General features: G+C 41.6%; 1 protein-coding gene across 1 annotated transcript in view; it reads right to left on the bottom strand.

The window, feature by feature from the left end:
* TLL2 (tolloid like 2) overlaps window positions 1-18,105 on the bottom strand; it is a 164,445-nt gene that overhangs the window by 117,975 nt on the left and 28,365 nt on the right. Inside the window, exon 2 of the mRNA XM_043986387.1 lies at window positions 7,955-8,065. Coding sequence (XP_043842322.1) covers window positions 7,955-8,065 — 111 coding nt within the window. The remainder of the gene's footprint in view (window positions 1-7,954; window positions 8,066-18,105) is intronic.

Below are 18,105 nucleotides of genomic sequence, written 5' to 3'. Positions count from 1 at the left end.
TTGACCCTCAAGAGCTCAAAAAGCCAAAATTTGAACCTATCTGGAGGCTATGCCCAAGCAGAGCTGAGAGGGTAAGGAACAAGAATGATCTACCATCCTGTGAAGATCAAACATAAATAAATGTCCCTTCCCTAGGAGAGTTTACTCAGCTTTGGAATCCCATTCAGGGGCTGAGACATTCTGATGGGCAATGAATGAGTACAAACTCACCTATACGGTTATATTCAGCCAACTCCATATCATGTTTCACATTCCATTCATCCAGGCATCATATCACCTGCACCACCTCTCCTGCCTCCCAACCTCCTTCAACTTTGTATCTCTTGAGCTTGGAGCAGAAATCAAATCAGCTCTACCATTGCTTCAGGAAAGGGTATTATGATTCACTGCCCAGTAGCTCCTTTCACCTCACTTGTATTTCTCCAGACAAAAGCTCCTTTCCTCCCTGGCCACTGTTCCTCCATAAGTGTTGTCTGCCTTTTGTATTTGGATCCCTAGGGTCTCTCATTGTGCCTGGCACATAATATGTGGATAATAAATGCCTTTATTGTTCATTCAAAGTCATGTTGATACCCTCAGACAGTCCCAATAAGGAGCAAGTTTTCTGGATCTACAAAACTACAACCTTAAGGCAGCTCCAAGGTGTAAGATAGTAGAAGAGTGAAAAGATAAAATACACTGTCAAATTGACTTAGGTTCACCTAAAGTACAACAGAGGCAGTGAGATGCCCCATAGATTTGGGGTTCAAGTGCCCGCTCTGAAAGGGAAACCTCTCAAGATATTCCCGTTGCATTACTATGAATTTTCTACCTCCTCCAATTTTTCTCTTTTTAATAAGGACCTCACCATAATCCCATCCTGCCAAGCTCATAAGCTCAGAATCATACCACACTCTTCACTCTCCTCCAGTGCCATCCTCTCTACATACATATGTTTCTGCTGTTTCCCTATTCAAAAGTTACCTCCTTGTGAGTAAAGATTGTTTCATTCTCAGTATTCTTATCCCTGGCACCTAGCACAGTGCCTGGCATAGTAGGCATTTAATAAATGCATATTGATTGATTGATAGATTTCCTCACATGTTTATCTTCTTAATGTAACATGCTACTCCACCTTTACCTATTCTGTTCCTTTTCCAACCCTTCTGGATCCATGTTCCAGCCACAGGTCCTCTACTACCAAACTCATGGAGTCAAATTTCATCCTTGCCCTAGTATATCCAGTTCTAGTGATGGAGGGTTCACTACCCTAGTTAGAGCAGCTCATTTTTTATTTAGGGGCAGCTCTAACCCTTAGGAAGTTCTTTCTATTAAACAGAAACATGTTTTCCTTTAACTTCCACCACTGGTCCTTGTTCTGCCCTTTGGGACCAAATGCACCAAATCTCATGTTCTTGGTTATTGGAGGGCCTATAATTGAAAGCTTAGCACCTCCTCTCTCTGAGGGATAGGAAAGGTCAATCTCTCATACTGCCCACTCTTCTTTAGAGAAAAGAAGGCTGGGCTTCCAACTTTAGGCTTTCCAATATTGAAGTACATAAGAATTTGTGCACCCTACCTCACATTCATCTAAATATTTGAGTGTAGTCATTATGGTGAGGATAGAGAATGAGGCAAAGGGTCATAAGAAAGAAGGAAAGCTGGAATAGTAAAAGATTATGATCAGATAGAGGAATTTGAGAGTTCACCAACATAGAAGTAAAACACTTTTAGATGATAGCAGGGTCAAGGGTATGGCCAACTCTGTGTTTAGCTAAAATGGAATGGAAAAGTAGGTCAAGAAATTGAGGAAATTGAGGAAGAAGACAGTTGGTACTTGAGGGAGTGTCCATATGCATGTTATGATGTTTTAGAAGGGATTCTAGGTTAGATTAGAAAGCCTCTGAGGACCCTTCCACCTGCTCAATGAACTTCAGTGGCTCCTTATGTCTCCAGAATCAAATATAAAAACCTTTAGTCTTTAAAGACCTTCATAATCTGGTCCCTTCTGAGTCATCTTAGACTTTACTTCGTTTGAAGTACTCTCCAGGGGGCAGCTAGGTGGCACAGTGGATAAAGCACCAGCCCTGGATTCAGAAGAACCTGAGTTTAAATCTGTCCTCAGACATTTGACACTAGCTGTGTGATCCTGGGCAAGTCACTTAACCCTTATTGCCCTGTCAAAAAAAATAAATAAAAATAAATAATGAGTTAAGTACTCTCCAATCCACTGACCTTCCTGATGTTCCTCTCACATGACACTTCATCTCTTCATTCCATGCTTTTGTCCCTGGCATGTCCCCCATGATTGGAAAGTTCTCCTTTCTCACCTCCAACTCCTAACTTCCTCCAACACTCAACTCAAATCTCACCTTCTGCAAGAAGCTTTCTCCAGGCCTCCTTCCTCTCCCGATGTCTGCTCCGAGATTTACTTCTCATTGATGTTGCATATATCTTGTATGTACATGATTGCATAATATCTCCCCCATGTGTTCTTTATTTCCCAGCACTCAGAACACTGCCTGGCACTAAATTAAATGCTTGCTGACTGACTAACTGACCAACATTAATGATATCTCTTCCTACTCCTATCCCCCAACCTTGCTGAAGCCTTCTTCTCTCCAGGCTAAACAAATCTCAGTTCCTTCAACCATTTTTTTTTTTGCATGACATGGCTTAGAGGTCCCTCACCATCCCGGTCTCTCTCTTCTGATTTTTCTCCTAATCAATTTTCCTCCTAAAGACTTGATGGTCCAGATGGTCAATATTCCATCCAGAACTTAGTCTCTTTCTTCTTCCTGTGGGCTGCCCCCGGCCATTTCCACTGCTACTGTCCACTCTTCTATTTCATTTTATATTCAACCACAAGGTAGTGTTAAATCTTTTATTAGCACCTCTGGATCACTTAATCTGAATTCTAAATGCCCTCAAGTGGTGGCTCTTAAGTTCTTCTGGCATAAATCACCTCTCCTACCATCTGTGTTCAATACACGGAAGCTTATTCTCAGATCTATTCTGCCATCTGGCTCTAAGCCTTGGCATCTGCTCTCAGCTCTCTCCTCCTTTCCACTGGTTCTGAACTGCATTGTAAAAGGCAACTGTTTAATTTTCAGAGGAAACTTCCTGGGGCTGAGAGTTGAGGGTCAGGACTTGAGAGACCATCCCTATCCAGTTTCCTAAAATACACCCAAGTTACATTGGAGTTGATCAGGGAGCTTGCAAGGTTGAGATCCTAAAGGACCCTGGGATTTATAGAAAACAGAATGTGGTTCATTCATATATTGATAGAGAACCAAAGAGAGCCATAGAAATGGCAGAGCCAGGAAAAAGAATGGATCAAACTCCACCCCCTCCCCCCAAAAAGTGTTCAAATATACAACTAGAGAAACACTGAAAAGAACATAAGGGTGAGAAAATTAAAAACTGCTCAAAACTTGCTGCTTAAATAAAGCAGCTGGCACACAAGGCTTTAGTTGCCCAAGGTTTCAAAGGGTAGAACATGGCGAGGATTGTTGACTGTAAGGCTAAGAATCACTAAATGTTCAGGTTGTAAGAGAGCTCAGAGGTCAGTGACTCTACCAGGGATCCACTCTGAATATGCCCCCTGGCCTCTGCTGGATCACTCTCTCTCCCAAAGCATCCCATTCTACTTTGGGATATCCTGAAGTGTTAGGAGGGGCAGCTAGTTTGGCACAGTGGATAGAGCCCTGGACCTGGAGTCAGAAAGACCAGAGTTCAAATCTGACCTCAGAAACTAGTTGTGTGACCCTGGGCAAGTCGCTTAACCCCTGCCTACATCAAACTGGAGAAGGACATGGGAAACCGCTTCAGTATCTCTGCCAAGGACAGTTGGTCCACTGGGTCACAAAGAGTCGAACATAACTGAATGGATAAAGAACAAGTATTTTGAAAGCTGTCATGAAGAAGAGGGAATGGACCTGTTCTTCTTGGTTCCAGCCTGCAGATATTTGGAGCAATGGTGGGACAATATAAAGAGAAAAATCGGGGCTTGAAGTAAGGAAAAATTCCTAATAATTGGAGCTGTCCAAAAGTGAGAGAGATTGCCTTGGGAAGTGATGAGCACCTCCCTCATTGGAGATCTGCAAGCAGAGGCTGACCACCTGTTGGAGATACTGTAGAAGGAATCCTAAGTCAGGTAAAGGTTGAACACATGGTCCATTGCAGCTCTTCGATTCTGTAATTCTCGGACCTTCATCCCTTCATCCTCCTGAGTGACTTTCCTTCTAGAACTTTTTTCTATATTTTTTCATTCTTTCAATTTTGTTCTAGTATTTCTTCTTCTAATCTGCCTCGTCCAATCTAAATTTCAAAAGTCTGTTATCTGAGTAAAGTTTTGCACCTTCTATACTAAACTATTTATTCTCCTTCCAATTCTTTCCTCTTATAGCTGTCAACTAATTTATATAGGTATTTCCAAAAGTCTTAGAGCATTTTTAAGCTTTAACAAGCTATTCGATTTTATTTAGCTATTTAAAATATATTTCAGCTTTAATGAGCTATTAAAGCTTTAAACTGCACTAAGACTTTAGGGACACCCTTTATTAACATTTTTAACTTGCTTCATTTCTTCCAGAATCCCAGTAAGATTTATGGAAAATCTGGGGCGGGGGGGGGGGGGGTGTTGAGGCTTTAATTGTAGATTGTATGGGGTAGTTCTTCTCTGAGTCTGTTTCTTGAGCATCCCTTCCTCTATATTCCTTTATCCTTGCTTTCCACCCCCCTGCTTACTCATCTTTTCAGGCTTACCTCTTAAATTTGGACTTCATGTTTGGGTGAAGTTCTCTGCACTTCTGGAAGGAATGGATTTTCTTTGTTACTTATCTGTTTTATCTAGGGTCTGGGCATTGAGCACTATGTTCTCTGAGGACCTCAGTGGCAAGTGGACAACATGCTGCAGTGGATGCAATTTGTAACAGGAAGGTCCATCCAGAGTAGTTCATGCTGGGTCAGTCTGATTGAGGGTATTCATCATTATCCTCCAAGCCTTTGGCCCTGGTTTGGAGTCAGAGCAACACAGGTGTTCTTGATGACCCTAGTTCTGGCTCCCACCTCCTGGCCTCCAATACACAGTTTCAGGCTCAAGGCCACAAGTTTCCCACTGGCTCACCCATCTACATGGCTTCCATGACAACCAGGGCAGGCTATTCTATTAGGACCCCCTTTCTAGTACCAGCAAGCTTCTGGCTGTATCTTTGCAGGGACCCAGATTGGCAAAATGCACTTCCTATAGTTTTCCTTAGATTTTTTCAATCATTTCTCAGTACACAGACCCTATCTTTTTTCATCCTTGCTGGAGTATTTGTGAGAGAAGAGCTTGGCTCTTCTGATTCTACTTATTCTGACTCCTTAAAGAGCATTCCCCTCTCAATAACCTGCAAGCAAATCTAGATAGAAGAGATAGAAAGAGCCCACTCAACCCAAGTTCTCTATAGACTATAAACTTCTTCAGAAAAGAGACTGTTTCACTTACATTTTTATATTGCCAATACCTAGTACAATGCTGGACACTTTTTTTTAAAACCAAACCTATGATTTTACTGGTATAGTGAACACCAGGTAAGGAAATTTCCTCAATCAATGCAGATAAGCTCCTGTCCTGAAATTTATAATCTTCAGGGCTGCTTCAGTCACTAAGAGACCTAACAGTAAGTACTTAATAATTACTAAATGATTGGTTTATTGAATGATTAGCATTGAGTCTTGCTGCTACTGGTCACATAGCCTTGATTCCCCAATACCTCACTTGCTGAGCTTCCTGACCTCCTGGCATCATTTCTCCAGAGACAGGTTTTCTATCTCTGTGACCCAGTGCCTTTGAAATTGCATTTTCCCCTTGTGCTCTCAAGGGCTAGTTCCTGCTGATGTGGCACAGTTGTTGCAAAATATAGGTTTTAAGAGCTGACGCATTAATCATTGCAATGGTAAAATCAATGCCTCATTAACAGCTCCACAATGAATCGTGGTGTCTTTGAAGGAGCTTATCATATTAATAGAACAAGCAAGTTGCAGCAAGTTAAAATCTGGATTAATTCTATTGAAGAAAGTAGACTCATGGGGGCTATACAATATACAGTTTATGTTTGTGAGTCTGTGTGAAAGTCATCTATGGAAGTAACCAAGTGATTGAGTTGCCAAGGAATGGAAAGAATCTGAATTTTTTACAAAAAAATATATATATAATTCCAGGCTGAGAACTAAGGCTGAGAACTAGACCCAGCAAAGATCCTCACTCATCCTGAGACTGAAAATAAATGAATATCTAAGATGATGAGGGGAAAAGGCCATGAAAAGAAGGGAAAACAAAACTTTACAAGGCAAAGAACTGGTTTCCCAAGACTTAGGCAGACACCAATGAGAGAAAACATAGGTTGAACTCAGAAAAACCCTTAAGAAAATCCTATTGGGACTTTTCACAGAAAATAATCCAATGAACCAGAAGAACATTGTACACAGTAACAGCAACATTGTGTGGTGATCAGCTGTGATAGACTTAGCTCTTCTTAGCAACACAATGATCCAAGATATTTCCAAAGGACTCATGATGGGAAATGCTCTCCACATCCAGAAAAAGAATTGTGGGATCTGAATGCAGATTGAACCATACTATTTTTACTTTTTCTTTTGTCTTTTTTTCTTTCTTGTAGTTTTTCCCTTTTGTTCTGATTCTTCTTTCACAACATGACTAATGTGGAAATATGTTTAATGTGATTATGCCTATGTAACCTATATCAGATTGCTTTCTGTCTTGGGGAGGGGAGAGGGGGAAGGGAAGAGAGAAAAATTTGTAACTCAAAATCTTATAAAAATGAATGTTGAAAATTATCCTTACATGTAACTGGGAAAAAATACTATTAAGGAAAAAAAGAAAAAGAAAACAATGCAACTTAATCGGTTATTTCAAAGATTCTACCACAATCACAATGGACGCTACTGACTTCTCTCAATGAAATTTGTTCATGAGGTCATAAGGGTTTGTCCCCCACCCCCACCCCCTCCTCACCCCATATGAACCTCCTCTTCTGGACCCATATGTACTCTGCCCAATATATGAATGAAAGAATGAACACATATGTGTGTGTGTGTGAATCTTTCTGAGGGTATCTGTGGGTATGGCAGTGTATGCTCTAAGATAATGAAAGCTTCTTAATTAATAAAGTCTTGATATTAACTTGGAATTCAAGGTTCACTGGTGATCTGTCCTGATCTTGCCCCCTTTTCCAGGCTTGTGTATTTAATAGTGTTATCTAATTCACAGAATCACAGACTCAGATAATGGTTCTAATGCTACTAATGTAGCAAAAGTAATATACTGGCATTTCTTGAGAAGTGTCATTGCCTTCTGACTGCACTCTGAAATGCCTCTCACAAGGATATATAAATAATCATGACAGTGCTGTAAGTAGCACAGGGCAAATGAGGCTTTGCCTATACATACAGAAGTATGAGTCTTCCCCAGGAGAGGAACCTTCTATGCCATAGCCCCTGCACCTTGACTGATGGTCTTCCATAGGATCTGGGAGATAAGTTGTCCCCTTCTAACCTAACTGTGCCCTATCATGTGATTGTGCTCTGCTCCTGATCCCAAAATGGAATTTGGCCCAAGTACAGTTTAAGCCAGTTTCCATGTTCCAAGCAAATCAAACCACCACCTCCTTGACCATCATTTCCTTCAGATGTTAATAGAGTCAGCTCAGAGCTCTGAACCTAATGCTACTAGCCTAGTGCCAGCAGCCATCATCCTTCATGGACATGAGGTCTTGTATATGGTAGATGCTTAATAAATGATTGTTAAATTGAAATGTTGAGAGATCACATTCCTCCAGTTGGATGGGAAGCAAAACTAACTAAAACTAACAAGTTCCCAGGCTCATCTTTATCCATTGAAGCTTCTATTCCCCTTGAACCTGACCTGGTAAAACTGAGACTGTTATAGCAAAATGCCTCTGGCTCTTACCTGTGGTATGTCCAGTTCTCTCTATCGAAGGTTTGGATGAATTGATAGTTTTATCGACATGAAATAGCTTCAGGTCATCTTCATCTAGTGCAATATCTCCCCAAAAGACAGCTAGGAGGAAAAATGATAAACCAATTAGCTTTACCCCCACCACTGACAAAACACCAAAACAAACCAGGAAAGAAATGACAGGGTCAGTAAAGGCACTCTCCCATCATGGATAGGGAGCTGGCCTTGGAATCAGAAAGAGCTGGACCCTTCCTGCCTTTCCAGTCTTCTTTTGCTTCTTTCCCATTCACATACTCAACCATCCAGTTGTAACTAACCTGGACTACTTGCTCACAGGTGACCCTCCATCTCCCATTTGGTTTTCCATCCCCACCTCCCTCCAACCACCCATAACTTTTCATTTAAGACTATGTTTTATTGACTCCGTGTATATATTTTTTATGTTCCCATGTTGTCTTGTTCATTAGAATGTCAGCTCCTTGAGGGCAGGGATTGTTTTTTGCCTTTAACACAATACCTAACAGAGTCAGTGTTTAACAAATGCTTATTGGCTGATGGACTGCTGTAACACTGAGGCCATCAAAGAGCTCACTCTAGACACACAGATGGAGAATTTAATCTCAATTTCAATATGATTGATTTTCTTTGTAATCCCATGTATATTATTTTAAGCATTTAAGAACATTATTCTGGAAAGGGGTCCACAGGCATAACCAGACTGAGAAAGAGGACCATGACCAAAAAAATGGTTAAAGACCCCTCTCCTGGCATCAATAAAGAACCACTGATATATCTTTGATTTTATTTTCAGGGAGGAGAGTAAGATTGTCAGATTGGTGTGTTAGGAATACCAGTTTGACAGCTGTGTTGAGAGCAAAGGCGTTCAACTCTAGTGGAAATGGAACCCTGGCCCATATCAACTTAGAAGAACACAGATGAGTATCCATTTTTATTTATTTTATCAAACATTTCTCAATTATATTTTAATCTGGTTCTGGCTGCCCACAAATGAGGAAACTGAAGTCTCAAGATTGGGTATACTAATTACCATAGCTAGTAAGGTAGAACTAAAATTTGACCTAGGCTTTCTACCTTTAAGCCCAAACTCTTTATAGAATGACACTGTAAAACTAATGCAAAAACTGTTGAGGCTTATGTGTTTCTTATCTGGGAAAATATATTATAAATTCCAGTTTAGGGGACCTTGCTTGATCTGTCACCTTAGAAATTAAAGAAGGCTGGGGGCAACTACATGGTGCAGTGGATAAAGCACCAGCCTTGGATTCAGGGGGACCTCACTTCAAATCTGACCTCAGACACTTGATACTTGCTAGCTGTGTGACCCTGGGCAAGTCATTTAACCCTCATTGTCCTGCAAACAAACAAACAAACAAACAAACAAACAAAACAAACAAAAAACAAATCAAAGAGGCTAAGATCATACTATGGCAAACCCATAGCTAGGGTAGGGCAACAGAAACTTTACCTCAGGGCACCAAAATTTAGAGGGTTCTGCCAGTACTTGTACTCCTTCAGCAAGTAGAAATTAGTCAGTTTATTGTTTTAAAAAAAAACACAACAATTAATTAAAGTAGGAATCAACCAGATGGCTTGAATTCTGTGATAACTGCCACTGGACAAGTCACTAAGACAGAAACTTCAGAATTGCCCCCAAATACAAAACACTCCTGCTACTTTTCACAAAAAAAAAAAAATCAAAGACAGGTTTTCTCTTTAAAGTGTGACTTTGGGACCACATCATAGCCTCACACAGAGCCAAAATGAATCATCATACATTTTTACCATTCAGAGCACCAGAATACAACATTGTGAGAAATTTAGAAGAATAAACCATATAGAGGTAGGAAAGTTACAGTCAGCTAGTCAGTCAACAAGCATTTATTAGGCACACAGCCAGGCTCTATGCTAGGTACAGGAGATACAAATATAAGAGCAAGTGCCAGTTCTTGGTCTATGATCCCTTGATTCTAAGAGGATTCTTCCTTAGAAAGAAAAAAAAATCAACCAGAAGCAAATGCTGGTGATTTTCACAGACACATCGTCTTTCATTTTGTAACTTTCTGTAAGTCACTCCACTTGTCTTAGCCTTGGTTTTCTTTTCTTTTTTTTTTTCAGTGAGGCAGTTGGGGTTAAGTGACTTGCCCAAGGTCACACAGCTAGTAAGTGTTAAGTGTCTGAGGCCGTATTTGAACTCAGGTCCTCCTGAATCCAGAGCCGGTGCTTTATCCACTGCACCACCTAGCTGCCCCAGCCTCAGTTTTCTTATCTGTGAAACAGTCCCAATTAACAACATGGCTGCTGTGAGGATCTAACAGGATGAGAAATTTAAAAGTGTTTTATAAACTGCAAAGGGCTTTATCATTTTCATCTATTATTTCTCTCCCACATCTGCCCTCTGGGGAAGGAATGTCATTCAGTAATGAGAAGAAATCAGAGGCCATTAACCTCCGCAAGAACGACATGCCAACCTCACCACATCCTAACGTGCTGCTGCTGAATCTCCTGGACCCTCTCCAAACCTCAGTTCTAATCTCAGGAGCCAGCTAAGCTTCTCAGCCCTCTTCTCAATGGAATACTTACACACACCAGGCATCAAAATAGAATCCCCTGCAGGCCTCTCAGATAACTTCTCCCAGCATTGTCACCATAACTAAACAAGGACCATTAATTAGCTATGAATACTGTATAAGACCTTCCCAAGGCCACACCCAGAAGCACATGCATTATTCACTAGGAAAGGGTCAAATGCCAGAAAAATGGCCCAGCACCAGTTGGCAGGCAGCCCTGCTGGGCTAAGAGGTGGCTTCACTTCAAATTATGACGTTGGAGTTTAATGCCCTAAGTGAATCCAGGTTAGGTCTCACAATAATCTCTTAGGATCTGAAGATTCTAGACTAAGTGCTGGACGGGACCCCAGAAGTCATTTAGGCCAAACCCCCTTGTTTTATGGATAAGGAAACTAAAGCCTAGTGAGGTTAAGCAACCTGCTCAAGGTCACAATCAATAATCAATCAATAAACATTATAAATTTTTTTATTCATTTTTTAAATTTAAATACAAAATGCTAAGAAAAAAAGAACACTTCCATGTATACATCAAAACACAGAGGATTCAATATAAAACAATATATTTCCATTTAAAGCTGCTCACTTTAAAAAAAAAACAATGTAATAAATACTACACGTTGTTTTCAAAGCTACCCAGATTATCTGTGCTTCCTTCTAAATTTTCTTTTGTTCTCTGCTGTATGCTCCTTATTTTTCTGCCTTTCTCTCCACCCCTCCCTAGAGAAGGCTATGATTAAACATGAATACATACATACATACATATATGGATGTGTGCACATGTGTGTATGCATATGATAGAGGAGGCTAAAAGGGTTAACAGATAACCTACCAATAGTACCTAAAAGGGGTTAAAAGAAAAACTTAAGACCTGAGCTTTAATTTAGATCTGAGCTCCAAGAGGGGCTATAACTTACAGGTCCCAGTTCTGAAAGGGATTAATGGATAACTTGGGCCCTCATCAAAGTCAGGGCCTAGGTTTTTATTAACTGGTACCTGGAGATCTGGCTTCAATTAATTACCCCCATTAATCACCACTCATAACAAAAACATAGAGACAGGCTGTAGGAATCCTAACTGATAAATGTTAATACCCAGAAACTAGGTCTGGGAATGAAAAACACAGGGACACTCTGACCTTGGTAAGTTGAGGTAACATGAGCAGAAAAGGCCAAATTTGTCCCCAGCTCACCTTATGATGTGTAAACCCCAAAAATACACCTCCAAGGGAAAAGGTACCCACCTTGGGGGTCGTCCTACGACCCCAGGAACTCTAAATTAGGATAAGCCCTCCCCTGTACCTCCCTAAGGTGGAGATTATTATAATGAGACTGATAATCAATTTATCCATACTATAAATATAACTGTCTCCTCTTTCCCTATTGGAGAAACACCTCCATGGTGCCCTCCCTGTGGTCACTCACAGTATTGCAATAAAACTCAGGAATGGAGTCACTGAGTCTTGTAATTCTTTGGGACGCCTCACAATCAATCTCATCTAACCCATCCCACATCATATACACACACATACATATACGTAAGGCCATACTATACATATTCAATAAACATTTATTAAGCACCTACTATGTGCCAGGAGCACATACTAAGTGCACAAGGTGGTGATAGAGCATAGATTCTATCCCAAGTTCTCTGACTTCAGAGATAGTACCCTTCTCTAATGCAGTTCCTTCCAATTGACCAACAAAATATGGTATTTCTCTTTCTGTGGACATAAGACCATGCTTGTCACTACAGGGAATGCTTAAAAGATTTGGACAGGGTTCCTGTCTTCTGTTGGTCCCATGATCCCAGTGTAGTACCTCCCACCTGGCAGACCCCATCTCTAGCTCAGGATGTTTGCACCTAGCAGTCCAGTGAAGGAGAGATGGCAATCATCACTCAGCGACACCAGCCCTTCCTTAGCACTGGCCTTTGGGCTATTGGCTCAGGTAGGACAGCTAGAGTGTGAAGGGGGTGGGGCAAGAAGAAAGGTCTCTCAGTTCTCTAATACATTCTGGTTCCAGGTTTAGGGGCCACAGGAAAAGGTAGCCCAGTAGCCTCCTCCAGAGGGAGACAGAGACCCCAGCATGAAAATCCTGCTGAGGAGGTCACAACCAGGGAAAGGAAGCAAATCAGCTGGTACCTGTCCAATCTAACTCATCATTTCTGGATGACTAGTTGTCAAAGTCATTTGGTTCTTCACACTTAGCTTTCATAATGATGAATACTGGGCACTAGGGGGCTAAGTCCTAAAGGTATTAGAGAGGTACTTTAAGGAAAGGTGTTAGAAAGGGGCTTTAAAGCCAACCCCTTCCCACCACCCCCAAATCTGCAAGGCATCATGATAGAATGTTAGAACCAGAAGGGACCTTAAGGACTCCCCCTCCTTTCCTCCACTCACACAGTAGGTCCTCATCCCCTCACGCTCGCACTATTTCAATAGCTTGCATCTTGTATATATTTTTATCTCTCTTATCATGTACATTTGTCTCCCCTGATCGAATGTAAGCTTCTTAGGGGCAAGGACTGTTTCATTTTTGTCTTTGTATTCTGAGCACCTAGCACAGTATCTGATATATAGTAAGTGCTTAACAAATGCTTATTGACTAACTAGCACATAAAAGGCCCATAATCAACGTTTATTGATTGATTGACTGAGGTGACATTTGAGCTGAGCCTTAAAGAGAGCTAAAGATGGGGGCGGCTAGGTGGCACAGTGGATAAAGCACCGGCCCTGGATTCAGGAGTACCTGAGTTCAAAACCGGCCTCAGACACTTGACATTTACTAGCTGTGTGACCCTGGGCAAGTCACTTAACCCCCATTGCCCTGCAAAAAAAAAAAAAAAGAGCTAAAGATTCTCTAAGAAGTGGAGAAAAGTAAGATGAGCATTCTAGGCATGGGTAACAGTTTATTCATAGGTGTAGAATTTTATGTTTATGGACAAGTAAGCCAGTTTGGCTGGGATTGAATGAATGTGGGGGAGTAACTGAAAATCATTCTAGAGAGTCTAGTTGGAGCTCGATTATGATGAACTTTTTTTTTTTTTTTTTTAGTGAGGCAATTGGGGTTAAGTGACTTGCCCAGGGTGACACAGCTAGTAAGTGTTAAGCGTCTGAGACCGGATTTGAACTCAGGTACTCCTGACTCCAGGGCCAGTGCTCTATCCACTGCAACACCTAGCTGCCCCAATCGTGATGAACTTTTAACACTAACCAGGAGGAGCCATAATGTATCTCTTGCTAATTAAAAAAAAAACCTTTAAAAATAATAATAATATTTTTTTTAGCAATCTGCTCCTTCTAGAAATGGGTCTTAGGACTCTTCTAAGGAAGAATCAAATGGACTTGATGGCATAATGGGTATGAGGGTGAGTCGCTTTCCTTGGTCATGTTTTGTCCCTCCACCCTATCCTCTTCTGTCATGCTTAATGACTTCAGGATTTACATTGTGTAAAGAAATAAGAGTGGAGGGCCAAGTTCTGAACCTTGAAGAAGGCTGAGAAGAGGAAAAGAAGAAACACAAAGGGAACTGTCAGAAAGGTAGGAATCAGGCTAGAAGAGAACAGTGTCACAGAATAATATCCACCACCACCACCCCCAACAGAGATCTAGAAGAGGTCTTAGAGGTCATTGGGTCCAACTCACTCTTTTTTTTTTTTTTTTAGTGAGGCAATTGGGGTTAAGTGACTTGCCCAGGGTCACACAGCCAGTAAGTGTCAAGTGTCTGAGGCTGGATTTGAACTCAGATACTCCTGAATCCAGGGCCAGTGCTTTATCCACTGCACCACCTAGCTGCCCCCAACTCACTCTTTTGACAGATGACAAAATGGAAGCTCAGAGAGGTAGTTAGTGACTTGCTTTAAGGTAATGAAGCTGTAAGGGGTCAAGCTGCAACCCCTAAACAGGATCTTTTTATTTCAAGTCCGATAGTATCAGAGAGGCTAAGAGAAGGGTGAATTTCAAAAATGATGTGAACTGGTGGTATTAAATAATACAGAGAAGTTAGTGAAGACGAGGACAGATAAGACAACATTGGGTCTGGCCATGCAACACATCTCTGGCAAAGTGATGGCAATGTTTGTTGTCTCTCCCATTAGACTGTAAGCTCCCTGAAGGCAGAAACTGTCTTTAGCCTCCTTTTGTATGACCAGCACCGAGCACAGTGTGGTTGGTACTCATAAGGCACTTAATAAATGTTGGTTGACTTACTAAATGAATGCAAATCAGCAGGAAGAGATAGCCAGATGGACAGCGTGTCCAAAGTGCATCCTGGCCCATTTGCTGAGAATGGCAAATCTATATGGAGGTGTGGGGGAGAAGTGTAATGGTGGGGCTCTGTAGGGTTAATCAACCAAGCCACCCCATCCTTCTACATAAATGTGAAGCTATTAGGTATCACCCACCCATGAAGTGAAGCCCTTTACTCACATGATCTCCACAGATTTCTACATGGACCTAGAAGAAATGAATAGTATCTGTAACCTAAGTGCTGGTCCTGAGAAGGGAGCCTCAGTTTCCCCAAAGGCAAACAACACAAAACTGATCATGAGTAGTAATAACAGCCACAATAATATGCATTGTAACAAAGGTCTGACACTAAAAACTGGGAGCCTACAATTTTTATTTTTCCTGGATATATGGCTCCAATTTGTTCTTTTTTGTTTGTGTTCAATGTCTCTCCAGCCAGAGAATTAAGGAACTACATTGCTGTTTGTACTTTTGTTTCCAGTCTTCTTTTGTTCACAACATGGGAGTAGCATGTGACATCAAATACATTCACATTCCAAGAAATGGGGCTGTGGGTGTCAGGGAAGAATTGCCAACTGTGCTTGGAGCCAACAAGTCTTGGGTTTGAATTTCACATCTGGCACCATACACAAATCACTTAACTTCCCAGCATCAGATGTCTTACCATAGTACTTGTAGGGCCTATAGCACAAGGCTGCTATAAGCAATTTCAGAGCTGAAAAGAGAAGGTAAAGTACTATTTCTGGCATGGATGTGGTTGATATCGTTCTGATAAGAACAGATAGCTCAGACTCAAGAAAATCTGGGTTCAAGTCCTGCCCTGACACATACTGGATATGTACCTCTGGACAAATGACTCAGTGTCTCAGGCAAAATTATATGAGACTATCAGTTTGTAGGGAAGGTACCTATCTGAATGGGTCACAGGCATTTCCTAACATGGAAGTGTCCCATAGTGAAGAAATCAAAAGTCTGATCCAAAAGCAATTATATCCTTAGGCTTTTCCATTAGGATGATATACCCAGCTTGGACACTAGAGAGTCCCTTTTATGGAAAGAGACCCTGTAGTTTCAGAAGCCAAATCAATAGCCTCATAAGAGCCAGGTCTAGGCAATACTGCTATCCAGGGATGTCCTCCAAGACTCTGCCTTGGATCCTCTTCTCTTTTCCCTATATTTCATTTCATTTGATGATCTCATCAGCTTCCATGGATTCCATTATCATCTCTATGCTGATGATTCTCAAATCTACTTACCCAGCCTTAACATCTCTCTTAACCATCAGTCTTGTACCTCCAAGAAATCTCTGACCAGATGTCCTATAAACATCCTAAACTCAACGTGTCCAAAACTAAGCTCACTATCTTTCCCCAAAAGGTCTCCCCTCTTTCTAGCTTTCTTATTACTGTTGATGGCAACACCATCTTCCCAGTCACCCAGGCCTGCGTCCGAGGTGTTATCCTTGATTCTTCACTCTCTCTCAACTCCTTATACAATATATTGCCAAGTCCTATCAACTCTACCTTCAAAACATCTCTAATAAAGACCTCTTTCTCCCCTCTGACATTGCAGGCCATTATCACTTCATGTTTGGACTGCTGCAATAGCCTGCTGGTTGTTCTTCCTGCTTCATGTTTCTCCCCATTCCGGTCCATTTTCCACTCAGCTGTCAAACTGATCTTTTTCTGAAGCTCAGGTCTGATCCTGTCACCCACCCTCCCATTCAATCAACTCAAGTGACTCCCTATGACTTTTAGGATCAAAATATGAAGTCCTCTAGCATTCAAAGCCTAGCAGCTAGTGAAGTGCTCCCAGTAAATAAAGTGGGTATTTAAGAAATTGCTGATTGAATTAAATTGAAGAGTTAGCATGGTGTGGTGGGTAGATGGGTGGCTGGGTAGTGAAATAGAGCACTAGGCTTGGAATCAGGAAGAATCATCTTCATAAGTTCAAATATGACACTAGCTGTGTGACCCTGGGCAAGTCACTTAACCCTGTTTGCCTCAGTTCCTCCTCTATAAAATGAGCTGGAGAAAGAAACAACAAAGCACTCCAGTATCTGTGCAAAAAAACAAACTCTAAAATGGGATTATGAAGACTCAGACATGGCTGAAATGACTAAGCAACAACAGTAGGTAGAACTCTGGACTTGGAATTGGAAAGACCTGGGCTCGAAACCCACCTCAGCTGGGTATCTGAGCAGATCACTTAATTTCTGCCTTGGTTTCTTCATATGTAAAATAAGGGTACTTGATTGGCCTCTAAAGCTACTTCTAGTTCTAAATCTATCTAAATCTATCATCCTATGAATTGAACTGCCAAGGGCAGAGACTTGACTAAATCATGCTAGATCATTTCTGACTCAGAAATCTCAAGAAAAATCAAATACATGAAACCTGTAACAGGGACCCAAGAAGCCTATAGAAAAGGGGCAAAAGAATATACCACCCACCTCACAGCATTCTTATAAGGACCTAATGAACAATGTTTGTCAAGCATAATGTAAATGTATAGCCAATTATGGTTATTATTGCTGTAAGTCAACATAGGGAGGGGACATCATAAAGAAGACAGATTGGACCTGTTCTTGGCTCCAAAGGGCAAAAATAAGAGGAAAAGGTGGGAAAATGAGAGGGCAAAGAAGGAAAATGAGGCTTGAGATAAGGCAAAGTGCCCTAAAAGTGGCCAGCCTTGGGAGCAATAGGTTCTGGTCTCTGTGGGGGTTGGGGTGGAGGTGGGGGGAGGGAGCCAGATGGCCCCAGGTCAGCTAGGCTATAGAGAGACTCCTTTTTATTGGTAGGGGCTGAACTAGACAGCCTGTAAGGGGCTTCCCAAGTGTGAGGTCCTAGGACCCTGTGAATTCAACTCCACAGAGATCGAGAGAGGTAGTCATTGAAGGGCAATTGGGAAGAGGATCTCTTGGGACAGGAAGGGCCTCCTGCAGATACTGAAGACAAAACGAGCCCACAAGTAACTAGACCGTCCCAGTTAAAGGAGAAAGCATGTTATCTTTGTGGACAGATGGGGCATATTAAATGGCAAGCCCGAGGCCTGCCAGATCTCATCAGCTCACCCTGACTAACCACACAGAAGCTCAAACAAGTCACTATGGTAACAGGAAAACATTCCTGCAGGTTTGTGGTTACTAAATGGGGTGGCACATTAGCCACAGACATAAAGAAACTGGAAGGGTGAAAGATAAGCTTCTCTTAGGAATCCTAAACACTGGGGGCTCAGTTTCCCTGATTCAGTAAGGCCTGCTTGGACTTATGTTCCCAGGTCTAGGGAGCTAACCCTTTTAAGCTCTT

The sequence above is a fragment of the Dromiciops gliroides genome, chromosome 2, assembly GCF_019393635.1.
Source record: "Dromiciops gliroides isolate mDroGli1 chromosome 2, mDroGli1.pri, whole genome shotgun sequence".
Classification (NCBI taxonomy): domain Eukaryota; kingdom Metazoa; phylum Chordata; class Mammalia; order Microbiotheria; family Microbiotheriidae; genus Dromiciops; species Dromiciops gliroides.
Note: the sequence above shows the minus strand (reverse complement) of the source record. Positions and strands in the feature narration are given on the sequence as shown.